The sequence below is a fragment of the Rhineura floridana genome, chromosome 2, assembly GCF_030035675.1.
Source record: "Rhineura floridana isolate rRhiFlo1 chromosome 2, rRhiFlo1.hap2, whole genome shotgun sequence".
NCBI lineage: Eukaryota > Metazoa > Chordata > Lepidosauria > Squamata > Rhineuridae > Rhineura > Rhineura floridana.
This window is the reverse complement of record NC_084481.1, coordinates 165872-188690: the sequence shown is the minus strand read 5'-3', so window position 1 is coordinate 188690 and position 22819 is coordinate 165872. Positions and strand designations below refer to the sequence as shown.

The following is a 22819-nucleotide window of genomic DNA, read 5'->3' as shown; positions in this document are numbered from 1 at the left end:
CAGTCTCTTTGTTTTGCAGCAGCAAAGCAGGTTTGTCAAGCCTCTGGCAGGCCACTGTATGTGGCTGGTTTGTTTCCTTCAAATTGATGGATCACAAGGTGTGGAATGGGTCAGTATGTGAGCCCATGGCATTTCTAAAGCTTGAAAGTCAAGATGAAACCAAACCCTAAACTAGGGGTGGGAAATCTTCATCCGGCAGGCCAAATTGGCCCCAGCATGTCCCAATTTGGCCCACAAGGCCATCTGCCCCCAAACCATGGCCCGCTGTCCCACACCTGATTCAGAGGTACCCTTTTCCCTCAGCCTCACTTTGTATAAACACAGGTTTAGGTGTCGTTCTTCAGTTTTCTGCAGCCGCCAATTCACCAAGAATGCTAGAAGGCATAGCTGTGAAATGGACACCAACACCAGAGACAGGATGAACTTTAAACTAAGATTGTTAGTTAGTAAAGGGGTACTATGTGCGTACTGATACTTATATTAGAATCTTAAAGGTGCTCATTGACAGTTTCTGAAGACTCAAGAGACACTGTTGCTGACACTAGTCTCTAAGTGGCTCTCCCTTCAAGCCAATTTTCCTCTACCTCAGCCAATTACTTCAACAGTCCAGTCTAGCTCCTGGGGAGAGTCCACCTCTGTACCCCAAAGCCCCTGTGGTTGTCCTCCTGGCTGCTTGGACAGTTTAGCCAACCTTAAAAACCTACTTGAGCTACCTTCCTCTGGTAAGACCTTTACACAGGGCAGCCTCTCAGACCAACCCAGCTCCACAGGATCTTCACTAGACAGATATAATATGTGACGTCAGGTGTGGGTCTGATAGAGAAGTGGCTGGATTGGCTGCACGACTGAGTTCCCCTTGGGAACCCAATCACATAGCTGATCCCTGCAGAAAGCAGCGTTGAAGTCACCCCACATTGGCTGATCCTACTGGATCAGCTGCGCAACCAAGTTCCCCATGAGGAACTTGATTGCGCAGCTGATCCCTACAAGAGACTTCAACACTGCAGTATTCTTTGCAGAAAACAGCTTTGCCACCCCTATGCTAGCAAAGTTCCTTGTTCTGTGGTTTATTTATTTATTTATTTAAAAAGTTTATATCCCGCTTCAGTTCCAAGGAATTCTAAGCGGCAAACAATAGCATAATAAAACAACTTGGTACAGTATAACATACCAAACAAGTTATAAAACATTATAAGAAATATACAGTATATCACACATTACAATTCAAAAGCTAACCGAAATAAAAAGGTCTTAACTTGGCGACGGAAACTAAACAGAGAAGGGGAAGAACGAATTTCCTGGGGAAGAGCATTCCAAAGAGTTGGTGCCCCCACTGAGAATAGTTTATTCCTAATGCCCGTCTGGTGAATTTGGGAAAAGGAGGGAATATTAAGACCAGGGTCTAAAGAAGATCTTAAAGGACGTGCCGGTTCATAAAATGACAAACGATTTGATAGATAACTAGGACCTGAGCCCGATAAAGCTTTAAACGTTAAAACCAGGATTTTAAACTGAACTCGATAGGAGATTGGAAGCCAGTGTAGTTGTTTTAAAAGCGGAGTAGTGTGAGCTCGGACGTCCGCCCCAGTTAGCATCCTAACAGCTGCTCTCTGAACCAATTTCAATTGGCGGAGTATTCTAAGGGGAAGACCTAAATAAAGTGAGTTACAATAATCTAGTTTAGATGTGACCAAGGCATGGGTAACCATGGTCAAGTCAGAAAGCTCCAAAAAAGGACGCAATTGGCGAACTAGCTTCAGGCGGGCAAAAGCGCTTCTAGAGATTGCAAGAACATGAGCCTCTAGAGTCAAGGCCGAGTCTAGGAGAACACCGAGACTACGGACTTGAGTCTTTAAAGAGAGTACAACTCCGTCTAATATCGGAACATTCCGTGTTTCCAACTTAGTTCGATGTCCAACCACCAGCACCTCTGTTTTATCTGGGTTTAGTTTAAGTTTATTCTGCGTCATCCAGGTCTTTACTGCTGTTAGACAATTGTTTAATGGGAGGATGGCATCTTTCGTATCCGGAGGAAAGGAAAAATAAAGCTGGGTATCATCAGCATATTGGTGAAATCGAATTCCAAACCTCCGGATGATCTCTCCTAGCGGTTTCATGTAAATGTTGAATAGCATCGGTGAAAGCACTGAGCCTTGTGGAACTCTACATGATAACGGCCAGGGATCAGAACTAAAATTCCCAAGCAATACTCTCTGTGATCTGCCCTCCAAGAACGAGCGGAGCCACTGAAAAACAGTGCCTCGCAAGCCCATCTCGAAGAGGTGGTCTAGGAGGATTTTATGGTCGATCGTGTCGAACGCTGCAGAAAAATCGAGGAGAACTAGTAAGGACACATTCCCCTTGTCTAACTCTCTCCGAAGATCGTCTACTAAGGCCACCAATACAGTCTCAGTTCCATGACCTGGCCTAAAACCAGATTGAGATGAGTCAGAGTAATCCGTCAGCTCCAGAAAACTCTGGAGTTGCGCGGCTACAACTCTCTCAATGATTTTACTTAAAAAAGGTAAGTTAGAAACAGGACGAAAACTGTCTAAACAGGAAGGGTTCAAGGAAGGCTTTTTTAATAATGGAATAACAATTTTAAGCTTCCTGGAAGGCGACCTTGCTGGAGGGAGGCATTAATCAACTCACTGATCCAAATTGCGAGTCCCTTTCTGGACTGTTTTATAATCCAGGAAGGGCAAGGGTCAAGTAGACAAGTGGTAGGTCTCATCCCTTCCAAAAGGTTATTTATATCTGCTGGATGTACGATCTGAAAAGAGTCTAAGGTGGCAACGCAGACATGAGTGGCAGGGAGGGGGTTGGAAATTATAATATTCTTAGTGTCAAGGTCGAAATGGATCTGAGCAATTTTAGTACTAAAGTACGTGGCTAGTTCTTGGCAACGAGAAGCAGAATGATCAGGATTCGGCTTATGCTGGTCTTGGTTAAGTAAATTCTTAACCACCCGGAAGAGTTCTTTTGGTCGGCCATCAGCAGATGCAATGGTGGCCGAGAAAAAGGTTCTTTGAGCCGTAATTCTAGATGACATATAGTGTTTCAGAAAATTTTTTGCCTGAAGATGGTCGCAGGGGCTCCGTGTCTTCAGCCAACGGCGTTCTAAGCCCCTATAGGTCTGTTTCATATCAGCCAACTCCTTAGAGAACCATGGGGCAACTTTAGATCGAGAGTGTGTGAGAGGGCGTAACGGAGCAATAATATCTATAGTTCTGGACATTGTATTGTTCCAGAAATCTACTAGATCAACAATAGACTCATTAGGTCGAGGAACTAGGAGTTTTTCAGCAGTAGATAAAAAAGTTGTTGGATTTAATAATCTTTTTGGACGAATCATTTTAATGGGATTCTTTTCTGTAGAAGGGGTAAATAGTGGTGGAATTTTAAATTTAATTAAATAATGATCCGTCCATGGTAATGGACGAATAGATAAGTCAGAGACTGCTAAGATCTCTTCATCTGATCCTGTGTAAAAAACAAGATCAAGAGTGTTTCCAGCTCTATGTGTAGGTTCCTTAATTAGTTGAAGAAGTCCTAAGGTTGACATAGTCGTCATAAACTCTTGAGCCGCACCATATAAAGAAGAATTAGCATGAATGTTGAAGTCACCCAATACTAACAGTTTGGGGGACATCAACATTAATTCCAGGATCGAATTCGATAGATCCTGCAATGTGGACGTGGGGCAGCATGGAGAACGGTAGGTCAATAAAATTACCAAATTATCCTGGTTTCCAGATTTTAGACTAAGGACTTCGAATCCAGGAGGAGATGAAAGGGGGATCCTAGTTAGGGAGATAGTCTCTCTCTATACTATTGCCACCCCGCCTCCAGGATCACCAAGTCTAGGTTGATGTATAACCATGAAGCCAGGCGGGCAAAGACTAGTCAAATTAACTCCGCCGGCTTCGTCTAACCAGGTTTCAGTAATACATAATACATCTACTTGTTCGTCCACAATGAGGTCTTGGATAATCACCGATTTCTTATTTACAGATCTTGCATTAAGGAGTGCAATTTGGGATCCGAAAAAGTTGTTTAAGGCAGGAGTCTGTCCCTCTTTTTGAGTTAATTGTACAGGGGCAAGTAGATGGCGATGTACTATGCCTTCTTTGGAACGAACATATGGTGTTAATTGGTTGTACTTCCTTCTACCTAATATCGTAGGAATAGGGTTGCTATCAAAGACCTTCGATAGGTACCCGCCTCGATTCTTCAATATCAATTGCGATAGAATTCAAAGAGGTGGCAACATCAGATTCTAATGGGGGTCTGTATTTAGGGGAGTCTGTCTGAGATAGATTCCCAAAGGGGGCAGAGAGTGCTGAATCCGTCACAGCAGTTTGTTCTAAGAAACTGCAGGCAGTTTCAGCTGCTAAATGGTGGTTAGAACTTTCCTTATTCTGTGGCAACCTATGATTCTGCAGCAGTCTAAGGAGACTATGTAGGTCATCAATGATATCTTGTTGGGCTATATCAGAGAAACTAGGAAATTTAATCATTAACTCTTCAACCTGGGGCTTTTTTAATATAACAGGATGATCAACAGGCTCCATGCGATTAGAATTCTTAATAATAGGCAAGGATATATTAGCAGAAGGCGTCAATATCCTATGATCACAACAATTCATTAAGGAATCCCTAGGGTCATCTGGGCTAGATAATGCTAAAGGGACAGCATAGTCCTGACGTAATTCTCTTAGAGGTGGTTGTTGATCATAGGAATTTAGCGAAGTTCTTGGCCGTTTAATAATCAAAGGGGGAGGAGTCGCTAAATTTAAGAAGTATCTATGGACAGAGATGCCCCGCTCCCAAAGCCAGAATTTCTTAGCTAAAAATAAATTGACTAATTTAAAAGGAACAAAGGAAAACAGTACTGTAAAATCAGAAGGAGTTTTGGACAGAACAGTAATTTTAGCAAAATCTTTGAAATTAATTGGGCCTATGTCCCAAAATTGGAATAATTTCAGAAAATACAATTTTAGATTTGACAATTGACCAGAGGAACCAGGGTAAGGCAAGTTGGAAAGAACAATTGAGTTCTGCTGAAGTTGTAAAGACCAACAGTCTATAGGTTCTGTCTTTATAGGAGCTTGATTTTGCTCTATTGTCTGTAACTTCATAGGGGAAGAGGGTGTGTCTCCCAAAAATGGTTGAGATACAGGAGGGGGGGAATGCTTCACCGGAGGAGTTGTATCCAATATACGTATTGAAGAGGATTGTCCCGAGCTTCTCCTAGTATGTTCAAGGGAAAGTACATCTTCTAATAATTTAAAAAGTTTACGGAAATTCATCTTCCTCCCTCTAGGGCGTTTATAGTTCTTTATATTCTTTGTTTTCTTTATGTGGTTAGCATTCTTAGGTCGTTTCTTTTTTTGTCCTTGATTTTGAGATACTTTCTTCATCATCATAGGAGGGGAAGAGTCAGACGGAGGGTTCTCCGTAGGAGTATCTAATTTGGTTGGCAGTGATGTCTTCACAAACTCTTCAGTAAGGGTTCTTAAAAGATTGTTGGTTACAGAAATAAAGTCTATTATAGATTTCAATTGATCGGAGAATATTGCCAGATGAAGAGATAGATGAGGATCATTAAAAGAAGGTTGAAAAAAACTAAAATCATCATTAGCACAAGAGGAGTTTTGCGTTCTTAAAAGATCTTCGGTTCGGATAGAGGTTAGTTTATTTATCGTAGATTGAACTGTTTGTGTTAATTCTGGTTCTCCCGTGTGCTGTCCAAGTTGAACTTCTGCCTGGGCTAATTCCACCGCTAAATTTGGGGTGATTGGCACAGAGGGTTCTTGTAGTAGGTGGAACACTTTAGAGTCTAAGGACCAATTGAGTTTTTCATTGTTTAACATACATAATGGAGCAGAACAGAGACTCATAGCAGGACTTGGCTCCTTTAAATCTTGATCTATTGTCGAACAGGAGAGAGAGCACGGTCCTTCTGCCTCTCTACTCCCTCCGTTCATTCCGTGTTTCCAGCCAAAAAAGTGAGTAATCTTAAGTTGTTTTGTACTTTTTGACATATCCTTATCTACTGGTATTTGTTCTTGCTGGAGTTCTTGCTGGGATTCACGGCACATTCTCCTTGTTAAAACCATAATTAGACAATGGAGGAGTAGGAGTAGAGATAGGAGTTGTACTTATAATTTAGAGACAGCTAGCCCGGTAAGAAATCAGCTTCAGCGTAAATATGAGTGAGACCAGTTATATAGAGTTAAAAATAAAAATAAAGTTTAAAAGTTTAAAAATACTCAGTCTGTTCCAACTTGCTCCCTAGAGATCAGAGGATATCAGAGGATATCAAACAGCGTCTTCCCACTAGCAGCCATCTTGAAAAGTACACCATATGGGGGAAGAGCCGTAGCTCAGTGGTAGAGCATTTCCCTTGCATACTGAATCCCAAGTTCAGTCCCCAGTGGTAGGGCTCAGAGAGACCCCTGCCTGAAACCCTAGACAGCTGCCAGTCAGTGTAGACAATACTGAGCTAGATGGACCAATGGTCTGACTCGGTATAAGGCAATTTCCCGTATTCCAGGTGGTTCTCAGGTGCTCTGGATGCACTGCACAAGTGACTTGATGAATGGGTGGGACTACCTACCTGTCAATCATCTGACATCATAATGATGTTAGGTGATTGATAGGTTGGTTGTTACACCCACTTGTCAAAAGTGACCTACAGAGGTGGGGACAGATATAGAACTGGCTCACCAGGCCAAAAAGCTTCTCCACTCCTTCTGCAAACCAACATTTATTGACCTGTGATTTTAAACCAAAAGGAAAGGTGAACGAGTGATAAGCTGAGGTGATTCATCTTTTGTGTATATTCTGCAGTCAGCCTTTTCCTGAAACTGCTTTATCATGAGTACAGATCATTCTTTGAATTCTTTCTACTCCTGAATGAACAAAAAACTGATATAATAAATATTTGTAGTGTCTTCCTTTTCTTGGCTCTGCATACTCTGTGTACTAAAGAACGATAAGGAGATTGCAGAGAAGCTAAATGAACTTTTTGCATCTGTCTTCACAGTGGAAGATATAGGGCAGATCCCTGAACCTGAACTAACATTTTCAGGAAGGGATTCTGAGGAACTGAGACAAATAGTGGTAACAAGAGAGGAAGTTCTAGGCTTAATAGACAATATAAAAACTGACAAATCACCGGGCCCGGATGGCATCCACCCGAGAGTTCTCAAAGAACTCAAATGTGAAATTGCTGATCTGCTAACTAAAATATGTAACTTGTCCCTCAGGTCTTCCTCCGTGCGTGAGGACTGGAAAGTGGCGAATAACACCAATCTTCAAAAAGGGATCCAGAGGGGATCCCGGAAATTACAGGCCAGTTAGCTTAACTTCTGTCCCTGGAAAACTGGTAGAAAGTATTATTAAAGCTAGATTAACTAAGCACATAGAAGAACAAGCCTTGCTGAAGCACAGCCAGCATGGCTTCTGCAAGGGAAAGTCCTGTCTCAGTAACCTATTAGAATTCTTTGAGAGTGTCAACAAGCATATAGATAGAGGTGATGCAGTGGACATAGTGTACTTAGACTTTCAAAAAGCATTTGACAAGGTACCTCACCAAAGACGTCTGAGGAAGCTTAGCAGTCGTGGAATAAGAGGAGAGGTCCTCTTGTGGATAAGGAATTGGTTAAGAAGCAGAAAGCAGAGAGTGGGAATAAATGGACAGTTCTCCCAATGGAGGGCTGTAGAAAGTGGAGTCCCTCAAGGATCGGTATTCGGATCTGAATTTTTCAACTTGTTTATTAACGACCTAGAATTAAGAGTGAGCAGTGGAGTGGCAAAGTTTGCTGATGATACTAAATTGTTCAGGGTTGTTAAAACAAAAAGGGATTGCGAAGAGCTCCAAAAAGACCTCTCCAAACTGAGTGAATGGGCGGAAAAATGGCAAATGCAATTCAATATAAACAAGTGTAAAATTATGCATATTGGAGAAAAAATCTGAATTTCACGTATACGCTCATGGGGTCTGAACTGGCGGTGACCGACCAGGAGAGAGACCTCGGGGTTGTAGTGGACAACAAGATGAAAATGTCGACCCAGTGTGAGGCAGCTGTGAAAATGGCAAATTCCATGCTAGGGATAATTAGGAAAAGTATTGAAAATAAAACAGCCGATATAATGTCATTGTATAAATCTATGGTAGCTCGCCTCGCGGCGGACCGCCAGCTCGATCCCAAGATCCAACTACGAGCTTTTTAACTGCAGCAACTTTAAGATACGCTATTGGAGCTGGAATTACCGCGGCTGCTGGCACCAGACTTGCCCTCCAATGGATCCTCGTTAAAGGATTCCATGCTAGCGATAATTAGGAAAGGTATTGAAAATAAAACAGCCGATATCATAATGCCGTTGTATAAATCTATGGTGCGGCCGCATTTGGAATACTGTGTACAGTTCTGGTTGCCTCATCTCAAAAAGGATATTATAGAGTTGGAAAAGGTTCAGAAGAGGGCAACCAGAATGATCAAGGGGGTGGAGCGACTGCCTTATGAGGAAAGGTTGCAACATTTGGGGCTTTTTAGTTTAGAGAAAAGGCGGGTCAGAGGAGACATGATAGAAGTGTATAAAATTATGCATGGCATTGAGGAAGTGGATAGAGAAAAGTTTTTTTCCCTCTCATAATACTAGAACTTGTGGACATTCAAAGAAGCTGAATATTGGAAGATTCAGGACAGACAGAAGGAAGTACTTCTTTACTCAGCGCATAGTTAAACTATGGAATTTGCTCCCACAAGACGCAGTAATGGCCACTACCTCGGATGGCTTTAAAAGAAGATTAGACAAATTCATGGAGGACAGGGCTATCAGTCGCTACTAGCCATGATGGCTGTGCTCTGCCACCCTAGTTGGAGGCAGTATGCTTCTGAAAACCAGTTGCCGGGAGCCTCAGGAGGGGAGAGTGTTCTTGCACTCGGGTCCTGCTTGCGGGCTTCCCCCGGGTACCTGGTTGGCCACTGTGAGAACAGGATGCTGGACTAGATGGGCCACTGGCCTGATCCAGCAGGCTCTTCTTATGTTCTTTATGTTTATTCAGTTGTGGAGAGGGGAACTTCTTTGGCTAACACAGTTTTCATGTTAATGCCTAAAAATTATCAGGAAAGTCTATCAGAATGTGATAAGTCCCCTTAAAAGTGGATTGGCTGAACATGCTTCTCAGTACTGCAGAGTATAACCTCCATTTCAAATATGTAATACTGCTGACTCCTTATGTCCAAAGCATTTTTGTGTCTTTGTCTTTCAGCTTGAAGCTGACAAACTGGCTCTTCCTGTTCATCCTGGTCCTCTCAGCCCTAGCCCAGTTCCAAAGCCAGATGCAACCATTATTCCCGTGGAACCATCTCCCTTAGAGAAGAACAAGTGCTTCTTTGTAGATGAGTCAGAACCTCTTCTGCGTTGTGATTCAACTTCCAGTGGCTCCTCTGCTCTTAGCAGAACAGGTTCCTTTATTACCAAAGGTACTGAATTTTGGAAGTCTCAAATCCCATTTTCCTTGGATGCCAGTCCTGTTCGGTATTATAAAAAATACAGAAATAGGAACTAATTTGGTTGGTCCTATTTCTTAGCAGAGTTGTAAAAATATAAGCAGCAGAACGAGAATGTAAACCAGTCCACCTTTCTCTATGTAAATAACAACAGACACAATCCTTTAGATAAAAGAAAAGAATATCTACCTACGACCTCATATGTTAGGAACACAGGCTCTATAGCTTAGATGAAAGAAAAATAGTCTCAGTCCATCTTGGGCTTTAGTAATGGATGCTCTCAGAGAGAGCATCTGTGCCATGCGGCCTCTCTCAATGGTGGATAGATCAGCAAAGGAGGATATTCAAAAATCCCCCAGGACAAAGGAGGAGGAAGTCAGGTAACTAAACCCCACCCATTAGGAAGTTACATCATGGTAAACAGGTACATGGGATATTTCCCAAATATCCCTTAAAGTGAACATGCAATATTTGCCTATTCCAACGAGTCCATCACATCTGCCATTAGTCTGCCATTAGGTGTCCAAGGACAGGAAATGCACTGAAGCTTTGCAGCTTTGAGGAAGTCATTAGACATCGCTGGCTTGCAGAGTCCAGTTCATTTGCTGTCCTGCTCCAAGGCGGATGTCTCAGTCCTTACTCCCACTTTCTTCGACAGTGTGAGTCAATTCCCTTTTCTATTTTTCTCTTACCTAGTTTCTTCTAACTTTGCTGTAGTTGCTATATATATATTTTTTAAAAAACTTTTTCCTTTCAGCCTATTTCTTGTGGTAGGTTAGGGGAGCACTCTCAGTCCCCCCCCCCCGGGTTCCACTCTCCGCACTTCTGGACACCATTGGGACTCCCCCCCCCGACATCGTCTCCCTTTTTAGGAAACTTTGCCCCGTCTCTAGCTTGTTTGCCTTAGCCGTCCACGGCACTGAGCAACGGCATGGAGGCACAACCTCCATTTTAGTCTGACCAGGTTGTCTGCCTCCCCTTGACCCCGTGAAGACTTCCTAGGGTGCGAAAGCCAGCTGCCATTTTTACCCAGCGATACAAGCCAGGCGACCAGGAGCCACCTCCTTCCCTCTTAGCTGGGCAGTTTTCCCCCATCCTACCTTAGCCAGCCACACTCCCTTCCCACTGCTGACTGCGGCCTGCCCACCCTCCATCCTTACCAGTGGTTGTTGCTCCCATGGTAAAAAAAAAGGAGCAGGCCCACACAGGATTAAATTCACTGGGCCTAGCATGATAGGGGTCATCAGGGACAATAACCAGGTTTTTTTAAAAAAAAAATTCCCCTTTTTTCTTTTGGTTTCTTCCCCCCCCCCCCACCTACACAACCCAGGTAGCCGGTCTACCGATCCTCCCGCTTGCCCTGCCACTTCTGGTGGGAGGGGACATCTCCTGGCACAGAGGGACCTCTTGGTCAACCAGAGACCCAGCAGCTGCAGCGCCCCCACCTGGCCCACCCTATTATTATTATTATTATTACTACTATTACTACTACCATCACTGCTGATACTAGCACTGCTGTCCTCTATGGGGGATTCTATACTCCCCACCCCTTTGTCTTCCTGCCCTTCTCTTTCTCCCCTCTGACTTGGACAGGCTACAAAGAAGACAGAGTCCCCAAAGAGGACATTTACCTGGCCATAACCTGAATTTAAACCAGGGGGTGCGAGACACTTTTTCTAGGGGTGCAAGGCCCAACCAAAGATTTTGGAAAACTGTCATTTATCTTAGCTAAGTTAGGCTAAAACACACATTAAAATTAAATTAAATTAAAATTAAAAATGAACAGTATTTCTTCAGGGGGTGCGAGAGCATATTTTGGAAATCCAAGGGTTGCTGGCAGTGGAAAAGGTTAAGAACCACTGATTTAAATGCTCTCCTCCCTCGCCAAGTGTGGCAGCAGGCAGAGCAGAACCCATAGAGGACAGTTACCTGGCTAGAACCCGGATTTAAATCCTCTCCTTCCTTGCCAAACGTGGCAGCAACAGAGCAAGCCTTCATAGCCAACAAATATGGCAATAAAGCAAGATGCCCCTGAGCAGCCCTGCTTGCTGGTTGGGCAAGCTGCACATAATAATGTGGCCCGGGGCATCCCTGTCTGGTCTCATAATGGATCTCTCACAATGGCCCCAGCACAGGTCTCTCACGATCCCACTACTAGGCATGGGACACTCTGTAATGCAATACTGCCCTGAGACTGTGCCTTAGTCTCCTCCACAGATTGCTACGTAGTGTCTGAGTGCATTTACAGGCCACAACCCCCCTGTATCTTTCTGCCTTTAAATATTACAGCCCTGAGTTGCTTTGGATACCTGATGCTGTTACACTGTCCCTTCACCGCTGCCACCATTGATACTGTTCCCAGCTTTGGTATTTGCTCTGCCCACCCTTCTAGTCTGTAATATCTCAGCCAAGGATCAGGCATGTTGTTAAACGAAAACTCTTTATTTAATAACACAAGGAATAAACAAGATTACTTGAAGTTCAGGCAACATGTGTGTGGTTACATATAATAGTTTTCTCTTTATATCTCGTAGTCCTAAAACCTGCCTCACTACCCACCTAAACACAAATCCACCCCTCCAAAACCCAGAACCAACAACCACCACCAACTGTCATTCTCTCATTTATACCGTCAATCACCCAGACACTCAGCCAATCACAACTCGGCATTCCTCAACATTCCAACCCACCACATTTATGCTACAAAACTGACAACGCTACCATAATTACTGTACAACATTTACAGGGGCATCCCCTCAATCAAACAGGGCACCCATCAGACCTTGCCAACCAACAAGATGCGGACAAAGCCTCCCAAGGCCAAGAAGGCCAGGAAGATACACGACAAAGGGCCATCCAGCCAGCCCCCACGTAGGGCCATGTACATGGGCCATGAGGAATAGGAGAGGGAGCAGCCTCTTGAGGAAATGGGTTCAACAGTGCAGAAAGCAGCCAACCCAGCCATCTCAGAGGCCTCAGATGACGAGTCCAGTGGATTTTCCCATCAAACAGCCCGCTCAACACAGTCATCGAGCTGGTCAACTTTGAGCCAGGGAGCCCCATTGGCATTCTCGGATCAGCTGATAGACTCAAGGAGGCTCTATTTGGGTCGTGTCATGGCCCCATCAGAGGACTCCTCCGATGAGGACGACTCGGGAGTAACAGCAGCAGACCCAGGAGCAGCAGACCCAGAAGGAGACACGGAAGAGACTCCTGAGAATCCAGCTCCTTCTCCCCCTCAGCTGCAGAGCACCCCAGATACAGCGGAGGCCCTGCAGCTAGATGTAGACAGTGAACAGGATACTCCCCCCTCACCTGCAGAACGTAGACAGCAGAAGGTCAGGCAGAAGAGAGGCAGGCCTGTCCCCTTAAGGCCCAAACGCTGAGGGCTCACACCTGCTGTCAACCCTGCTCTTTATAAGGCACACCTTGGCTGCAGCTTGTTGCTGACTGCAACGTCAGGCGTGGCTTCATGTATTCCCAGTTTCCCTGCAGCATCTCTTGGACTGACCCCTTGGCAATTGATCCCGGACCTCTACTGACCTCGCTTCTGGACTTGTGACTTGGCAAGTAAGCTTCAGACAGGCCTGGCCCTTATCAGGTTCCCTCCTCGTTTGCCTGGCAGATTTACAACCAGTCTGCCGGCTAAGGACTTCCCTTCCGTGCTAACGACCCAGGAATTTCCAACCCCCACTGCTGACTCAGTGTGGAGCTGACAGGTCATTAGCCAGTGGCCCCAGCTCTACACAAGCGTCAGCAGCCAACTGGCCTACCAACACTAGCACCGCTAGGGGGCGAAAGGCCAAGCGTAAGGCCAACTATACTGCGGAGCCTCCACACTCCTCAGACGAGGATGAGGACTCATCTCCAAGCCCTTTCGACACACTGAGAGGCAGACCACGAGGGGAGCCCTATGAGGATGCATATCCCTCATCAGATCAGGACTTCTTAGAACACAAACACAGAGGCGGAGGGACAGGGGCTGCCCCCACAGCGACTATTTCAGGCCTCCAATTACCTTCCCCTCCTGAAGAGAGCTCGAGCTGTCTTAGAAGCAGAGAACCCAGGGGCAGACAAAGGTGCCTCAGTGGAAGCAGGTCCCCCAGGGCAGGAGCAGCCCTCACCCAACACTAATGCCAGGCCCTGTTCTCAAGAATGCTGTAACAGAATGGAGCACACCTCTCCATTCTCATAGTAGAAAGGCACAAGCCAACAAGCTCTACTCCATCAAGGCAGACTTCATGGAGCTTCTACAAGTCCCAGCTGTGGACAGTCCAGTCCTTAGTCTTGTCTCAAGAACCATCCTCCCTTGTTGTTGTTTTGTGCCTTCAAGTCTATTACAACTTATGGTGACCCTATGAATCAGTGACCTCCAAGAGCATCTGTCATGGACCACTCTGTTCAGATCTTGTAAGTTCAGGCTCCCTTTATGGAATCAATCCATCTCTTGTTTGGTCTTCCTCTTTTTCTTCTCCCTGCTGTTTTTCCCAGCATTATTTTCTTTTCTAGTGAATCATGCCTTCTCATGATGTGTGCAAAGTATGAAAACCTCAGTTTCATCATTTTAGCTTCTAGTGACAGTTCTGGTTTAATTTCTTCTAACACCCAATTATTTGTTTTTTTCACAGTCCATGGTATGCGCAAAGCTCTCCTCCAGCACCGCATTTCAAATGAGTTGATTTTTCTCTTATCCCCTTTTTTCCTTCCTAAGGAAGGCAAAATGAATCTCAAGGATCCCACAGAGCACCGGCTGGACTACACCCTGCGGAGGTCCCATGAGGCAAATGCCATCTCCTTTAGAGCTGCCAACACCACCTCAGCATTCACTGGTCTGGCTAGTGGAGCTACTGGATAAACCCGACCAGGACCCAGAGCAGGTCAGAAAGTTGCTGCTAAAGCTCCACAAGACAGCTGCCTTCATTGCAGATGCCACATTAGATGCCTCTCAATTCACAGCCAGATCCATGGCCACCAACATTGTGGCACGCTGCACGCTCTGGCTAAAACACTAGGATGCAGACAACACAGCAAAAGCAAACCTCATAACAAAACCCTTTGCAGGAGGTAAGCTGTTTGAAGACTCTGAAGGAGACTCTGAAGGAGGTCCTTGTAGACCCCAAGGAAAAAGGAAAGCCATACCTGGCAACCAAAAAGCGGGAAGACAAGTGCGGCTCGAGAAGGTACTCTCCCTACAACTCCTACCACTCCTTTCGGTTGGGAAGGCAAGCAGCAAGAGCAGGGATTACAGATCCTCTCCCTGCTATTCCTGGAACAAGCCTCGATACCAATCCAGAACACAACAATCAGGGAGGCAGGCTGGTCAACCCAACCCTGACACCCAAGCAGGGTGGCCATCGCCGCCAACAATGGTGCCACAGAAATAGGGGGCCGGCTTCTGCAGTTCACTCCTGCCTTGCGGGCCATCAAGGTGGATGTTTGGGTGCTCAACTCGATCACCAGGGGCTACGCTATAGAATTCTCTAACCATCCACTTCACAGGTTCTTACCATCCCAAATACCCAAGGGCCCGGCAGGAAGAAGCATCATAGCAGCAGCCATTCAGCACCTGAAGGACATCCACGCCATAGAGGAGATCAATCCCTTACAGCGTGGCTCAGGTGTCTACTCAGTCTTGTTTACAGTCCTGAAATGAGACCTGTCCTGGAGAGCGATCCTAGACCTCAAGTACCTGAACAGGTTTGTGAATTACAGCAGGTTCAAGATGGAATCCCTAAACTCCATCAGGGAAGCACTACAGGAGGGCGACTTCCTAGCCTCCATCGATTTGCGGAAAGCCTATCTTCACATCCCAGTCCTGCCCTCTCACAGAAGGTTCCTAAGGTTCTTGTTCGGGCACCATCACTTCCAGTACAGGGCTCTTCCATTCGGTCTGCCATCAGCTTCAAGAGTATTCAGAAAGTTCATGGCAGCCCTGGTGGTACACCTCCACCTGCAGGGAATACACATCTACCCGCACCTCAATGGCCTACTAATGTGGGCAAACAGCCTACAGCACGCTCAGGAGCATGTCGGGGAAACCCTGATGCTTCTCGATCACCTTGGTTTCCTGGTCAACCATGAAAAGAGTCACCTTGCTCCCTCCCAGCAGCTACAACACCTGGGAGCTCTACTAGATACAAAAAGGGCCTTGTATGTCTTTCTTCAGAAAGGATACAGACCATCAGAGACGGCAACTGCACTCCACTGAAACAAGGCAGCAGATATCATGAGTCTTGCCAGAGCCCTAGGTCTCTTCATATCCACATACAGATAGTCCCATGGGCCCACCACCACACAAGACCCCTTCAGAGGGCCCTGCTACCCCATCAAGCGGACATCGCAAGATCGCTACACTAACAAATTTCACTGTCCGCAGAGCTCTGTCACTCATTCCTATGGTGGATGAAGCGGGACAACCTCCTAAGAGGCACCCCCTTCATGGATCCTCCAAGAACCATAATAATAATGGACACCAGCCTACTGGGATGGGGAGCACACTGCAACATGAACTATACCCAGGGCATATGGTTAGAGGAGGAAGCAAGACTCAGCATCAGCTGGCTGAAGCTGCAAGCATCCCGGCTCACTCTAACTTCACTTCAGCCAGTGCTTCCCTCTCAGGCATGCCCTAATCTACACCAACGACACTACAAGGAGGACACACATCATCAGACAAGGGGGAACGCGCTCGAGGAGCCTACAAGCAGAGGCCACCCTGACATGGAATGGGCAGAGCACAACCTCCCATCCCTAACAGCAGAACATCTCAGCAGAACATCTCACCACAACAGACTGGCTTGGTCAACAACAAATTCTCCTATGGGAATGGCCCTACACCCGCAGGTCTTTGCCAAGATACAGTAGAGATATGGCCGATTAGAAATAGATCTCTTCACGACAGAACAGAATCACCAACTTCCTTGGTTCTTCACAAGGAGCAGAAGCAGTAGATGCCCTGTCACAACATTGGCCTCGGGGCCTCCTGTATGCCTTCCCACCAAAGCCCCTCCTAGCACGCCCTCTGCAGAAGGGGAGGGAAGAGAAGGCCCACTTGGTACTGATCGCTCTCTGGTGGCCACAGAGACCATGGATCTCGGAGATCCTCAGCCTCTCGGTGACAGAACCTTGGAGATTACCCCCAGGGCCCAATGTGACATCCAGATCCAGACTGGTTGAAACTGACAGTGTGGCACTTGAGCGGAGAAGTCTGAGATGCTCAGGCCTTACCTTAGGAGTCATTTATGTCATTCTTGCCGCGCTCAGGCCATCCACGAGAAGAATCTACCAAGCTACCTGGAAGGTCTTTGCAAGCCAAGGGCATTTGACCTTCCAAGGCCAACATTCATCAGGTGCTAGATTTCCTCTGCAGTATGGAGACAGGCATCAGATGGCATCAGCCATCTCAGTGGTTCTGTCAGCCACATCTGACCATCCAGTCGACAGTAACCAGCTGATCCGGCACGTCTTCAAGGGGGCTGCTGCTTCACAACCTCCGACCACTCACCACTTCCCATCATGGGGCCTACAGAAGGTCCTGTGGCCCTGCAACTACCACCCTTCAAACCACTAGATAACTTTCCTCTTCAGGTCCTGTCCTACAAGGTCCTATTCCTCATTGCTATTACCATGGCCAGGCGCATTTTGGAGCTGGGTACCCTATCTATTAGATGCCACCTTGCAGGAGCTGGTCCTACCATCATTCTGGCCTAGACCTGTGCACCCGCTGGAAAAGGATCTGCACTGCCTATACTTCACTAGGGCACTCAGGATAGATAGGACTAAGGACCACAGAGCATGCTTATATCAATACAGCCCAGAACTCTGGGTAAGAAGGCATTGACACCAACCGTAGCACACTGGCTAAGAACATGCAACCATATGGCCTACGAGGCTATCAGCCTCACGCTGCCACAGAGCATAACAGCCCACTCTACAAGAGTGGCATCTACCATGGCAGCCTTCTCAACCAACGCCAAATTGGTCATCTCCTTTGACCTTCATCAGACACTACAAGATAGACCGTTACGCCTCGGCCAAGGCCCCCTTTGGGAGAAGAGTACTGCAGCAGGTGGTACCAATGACTTAGTCAGCTGGCCCTGACCTACCTAGCTTTGGTATGTCCCACGTGATGGACTGGCATCCAGGGAAAATGAACCATTGGTTCTCACCTGAAAGGTGATTTTACTGGATCCCAGTCCATCACAACCCACCCGGTTCAGTCTTTGGGGTACAGCCGCTAAGTCAGTCCAAGTTTAAGCTTTCTCTTGTTTTGTTTTGTTTTTAAGAAGGGGGGGGAACAACTAAAATGTCTAGTATGTCAATAGGCTAAATATTTGTATATACATACATAGATATATATAATTGCAATCTAGGACTGAGCTTGGCACTGCATTCTATCTGTTTTCAGTTCACAGAACTTCCAGCTCCTAACTTGCATGATGAGGAAGTGGCCTCATGTTAAGCTAAGGGGTCGCTTGCTTGTGACATTGTTCTTCTGTGGTAGGGCTGTGTTTTTCTTCCTTCCTTTCCTGCAGAACAACATATAGATTTTCCACTGCCACATCACAGAGGACTGTGTCCAAAAATGAACTGGGCTCTGCAAGCCAGGAACACTTAACTACTTCCTCAAAGTTGCAAGCTTCAGTGTATTTCCTGTCCTTGGACACCAGATGGCAGACTAATACTCACGTGATGGACTGGCATCCAGTAAAATTACCTTTCAGGTAAGAACCAATGGTTCATTTCATATTCATAGCGCCATTTATCATTTTTATTCAGACTTCAGTGTAAATGGAACAGCAAGAATTATTAGGAATGCAGACTTTGATTTTGCCCTGCAAAGTGCATCAGCGTGTGTTTCTAAATATTTCTGTTGATGATTATTTTGTTATCATTCTGTTGATGATAAATGGCACGATCTACAATGTCTGGAAAGAACTTTTGATGTTGAATTTACCAAAGGAATGACCGGCCAAACATTTTAAAAATACAATTATTATTAGTTACATTTTTATCCTGCTTACTATGAAGGAGCCCAGAGCAACATATATGATTCCCCCACACACACTGCTTTATCCTAACAAACCTGCAAGGTATCTGGGCTACCATTTTACATAGGTCAAGCAGTAGAATGGTGAGCTAGTCTGTGACTGTGACAGAGGGCTTTGGACAGGCCTTGGCCACAGAAATACTAGAATCTGATCTGATAGGAAAACATGATAGAAAGAAAAAGCTAGGTACTATTCCAAATGGGCCCTTAGTTGGTAAGAAGTAAGATTACATGACCCAAACTCTCTTCATCCACTCTAATTTCTATTGGTGTACCTTAATATACTCCTTCTTTCCTCAAGTTCCATACTTGTTTCCTAATAATTGGGTAATTATTCAGTTACATCCAGTGGCTCTTCTGTGCCAGGTATGACAATGGGATTGGGAGATGCGCTGCATAATGGACAGGATTCACATAGTGAGTTTATGGATGAGGTGAATAGACTTGCCACAAGAATCGAGATTTCCCTGGTGGGTTGGATCCAGATTTACAGAGTAGAGTAATCCAAACCCCCAATCTACTACGCTAGGGGTTTTTTGGATGAGGTGGAGGTATCCCTTCACTCAGCTCTGCATTGCTGTGCCAGGCTCTGCTGGTGCTGGGGAGGAATTCTACCACTGCAGAGCTCCTTTCTGTGTCCACCTAAACTACAAGTGTGCAGAAGCTGTCGCTTGTGGTATACCCATCAACAGTAGCTGGCATATACCCCCTAAATAGGCTTATTTTGCAGGTGGAAGTGGGCCAGCCAAAAATCCATGGGATTCTAAGCTGGTCCATCTACCTGCAAGTTGCAACAACAGGCCTATCTGCTGTACCAGCCTGATCAGATGAGATGTTACACAACAGATGAGGGGGAAAGCTATTTTTTAAAAAATAGGCTGGCTCGTGAAGTCCTCAGAGATGTGTTTAGAGAATTTCAGCATAATCCTAAGCATGTCTACTCAGAAGTCTTATTGAATTCAATGGGGCATACTCCAAGGTAAGTAGGGTTATAATTTCAGCCTTAGTCTGTGTTAGGTACTTGCAAGTATCAGGTTACACCTAAGGACACTGGGATGACTGGTCTCTATTTTTGACAGCATAAAGCCTGCCTGTTACCCCAGTCTGTCTCACACCTGACATGAAACACACATGTAAAGAGAAATATAGCAGTCTTTATGGTATGATAAATCCCTTTGATTTTAGAGGGTCTATTCTACCTATGTGAGAGCCTGCATCCAATCTGATGAGGGTAATTTATACTTTGGCTCTTCAGTCTGAAAATCTCAAGAGGTATTATAATGGGTGACTGACTTCTAGCAAATCCTGGATTAATAGCAAAATATCCTTTCCATAGAAAAGAAAGACACAGTGCTGCGACAGGTTCGCCTGGACCCATGTGACCTTCAGCCCATCTTTGATGACATGCTTCACATTCTGAACCCAGAGGAGCTTCGTGCCATTGAAGAGATCCCACAAGCGGAGGATAAGTTGGATAGGCTTTTTGAAATTGCTGGTGTCAAGAGCCAAGAAGCAAGCCAGACACTCCTAGATTCAGTCTATAGCCACCTGCCTGATCTGCTTTAGACCTTGGTCACCAAATTACGCTGCACACACACTCTGGCTGCTGCTTGTACTAGCTTGGCACAACATGCCGGCAGGGTATTTTATAGAACTTGTGGCCAGTATTTTCTTCTAGGTTTTACTTTTTTCTTCCTTACCAGAGGAGGGAGGGGCAGTTTGCAAACCTTTGCAAACTTTCATGTTTCTTATCTGAATTAAAAGATCTTGTTTCCCTCTTTCCATTACAACATTTTAATCTGTCATTTTAACCACTTAAATGCCCCCATCTTCTGTTCAGACTTTATCTGTTGAATTTGGACTTAAGCTTCATCACCTTCAAATCTTACCAGATCAATTTGGGTAGGTTTTTTTTGCTGTTGTTTCTGTTGTCAGCCATTTTCACTTGTATTTGAAATATATATATATATATATTTTTTTTTTCTCATGTCAGGTTTTTACAATTCTCCTTTACTGCCCTGTTCATAACTAGAGGCTTATGTGAAAAACACTTGTCAGTTTGATGAGCTTTTCTTAAGATGACCTTTAAAAAAATGACACTACTGAATTACTCACATTGTTGACATTTTACTAGCACACTGTATGGGTTTCACATGGACAAAACAGATATTGGTTGGTGACTTGTGCTCCTCTAAAGCTATAAAACAGAAGCTTTCTAAATGTAAGTTCTCCAGCCTTCAAGACAATAAGACATTTTGGCCTGCAGCTGAGTGTAATTCTGAATGCTCAGCTCAAAGGGATTATTTTGCCTTGCCATTTTAGGATCTCAGCAGGCTCAATAATTAGGGTCATTTTTGAAGTAGCACCTGGAGCTGGACTCTGGAAGGTAAACAAGAACCCTGGTGGTGCCACATTTCTCATTCTATACGATTTATTGATCTGTGCTTCAAATTTGTCTTTTTTGTGTGAGTTTTTTTTTATATAGATGTGGCCAATAGGTTTCAAAGACGTCACTTGGTATTAGCATTTCTCCCCTCTACATACACTTCACTTTCTATTAAAAATGCTGCATTGGAAGAAACCTGCCTCTATTATATTTGCAACTACTATTATGCCAGTAATAAACCATTCAGTGGTATTACTTACTTTGGAGATGCTGCTGCAAGGTGATGTGTTCTACCTTACATGGGGGCAGGAAAGGGAAGGAGATCATGATTTTGAAAAAAACTTGCCTTCTGGTAAATTAATTTATTAATAAATGATAGGTGTTTACCATGTGAATGTTTTTGTCTTAAACTCCATCATTTGTTGGATATCTTGAAATGAGCTCAGTGCAGTTGCACAGGATTTGAATTTTAAGTGTCCTGTTTTGAGGCTGCAATCCTGTTTGCCCAGGAGTGACCAACATTGAACTTGGTGAGAGTTACTTTTCGATAGACTTGTGTGAGATAGTGGGTGGGTCAGTACTGAATGCACACAAGACACAGTGTGGGGACAGTAGTAAAAAAGACAGGAATTACCTTGTATTATCTGATCTGACCTCCCAGTAAATGACACCTTAAATTAATGTAGAACATGATGATTGCAATTCAAAGTGCAGTAAGTCCTGCGGAGCATGGTAATGAAAACATGCTGGATGTTTAGATCCTTTTGGAAACATTTCTGCCATGCCTTGAAGACATTCTGTGCCGGCAGCCTTGAGTTTGGGTATCCATTTTTTAAAAATCTGCCAGTCCTAAACTAATTAATTTTGATTTTGAACAGTTATACATTCCTTGTGTTGTTAATCATGACAAGAAAACCAGAAGTACTGCTAACAGGCTTAATGGATGTTGCAATCATTTGAGCTCTGAACAAAGAGCAGAGTCAGTACAATTAGAAGGAATGTGAAGGGATAGTCTTAATATAATTGCCTATGACTGAGTCACAGTGAACTTTAGGCAAGCGCTCGTCCTTTTCCTATCCTCCACTCCTATTCATCTAAAAACACAACTTTTCTTACTTTTTCTAAAATAAAAACATTCCTGACATACTCCACAGGAACCTAATTGAGGGTCAGCATTTTCTCAATTAATTTTGGTACGTTCTCAGTTTTATTAATTGTGGCCGAGACTGCCTTTTGCAGTTCTTGAGAATCCCTGTTCAAACCATCTACCCTCAAATGATGGGAATGTAAGAGGCCTGGTTTGGTTGACTATATTGAGAGTGGAGATCTGAAGATGGCTAGGAAGCAGGCAAGTAGTCAAGCAGGTATGCATAGACCTTAGAACAAATTAGGCACAAGTTTACAGGACCAGGTCAAATCTTGTTATTCCCCTGTGTTGCCTGACCTCTGCTGAGCTGGTAGCTATAGCTGCAATACCACATTCTTTCTTTTATATTTATATACATTTATTTGCAAATATAACAAAGGAAAAAAGAATACAAACATTTTATTAACATTAACAATAATATTCTATAAATCCTCATTTAAACTTATAGATTAATATAGGCAGTTCATATGTCCAAATAGGTATCTAAACAAGATTGACTTCTAAGTCATCCATTCAAATGTAGAAAGGGCATTGAGATCTTCAGCCACTGAGTAGTAGATGGTGAGTGAGTGTCCTTCCAGGCCTGCAGTATGAGTCTCTTCGCCACCATAAGGGCTCACAGGATCCACTTTTCTTGTCCATCTGTGCCCACACCACACGTATGTAATTTAAGAGTGCATGAACATCTGCAAATATCAAAGCAAAGTTAATAC

At 44.7% G+C, this 22819-nt stretch overlaps 1 protein-coding gene across 2 annotated transcripts in view; it reads left to right on the top strand.

The window, feature by feature from the left end:
- Nucleotides 1-21354, top strand: part of TNFRSF21 (TNF receptor superfamily member 21) — a 79787-nt gene extending 58433 nt beyond the window's left edge. For both annotated transcript variants that reach the window (XM_061607517.1, XM_061607518.1), the window contains exons 5-6: nucleotides 9284-9497; nucleotides 19910-21354. In XM_061607517.1, coding sequence (XP_061463501.1) covers nucleotides 9284-9497; nucleotides 19910-20139 — 444 coding nt within the window. In that variant the 3' untranslated portion in view covers nucleotides 20140-21354. The remainder of the gene's footprint in view (nucleotides 1-9283; nucleotides 9498-19909) is intronic.
- The last annotated feature ends 1465 nt before the right edge of the window (nucleotides 21355-22819 follow it).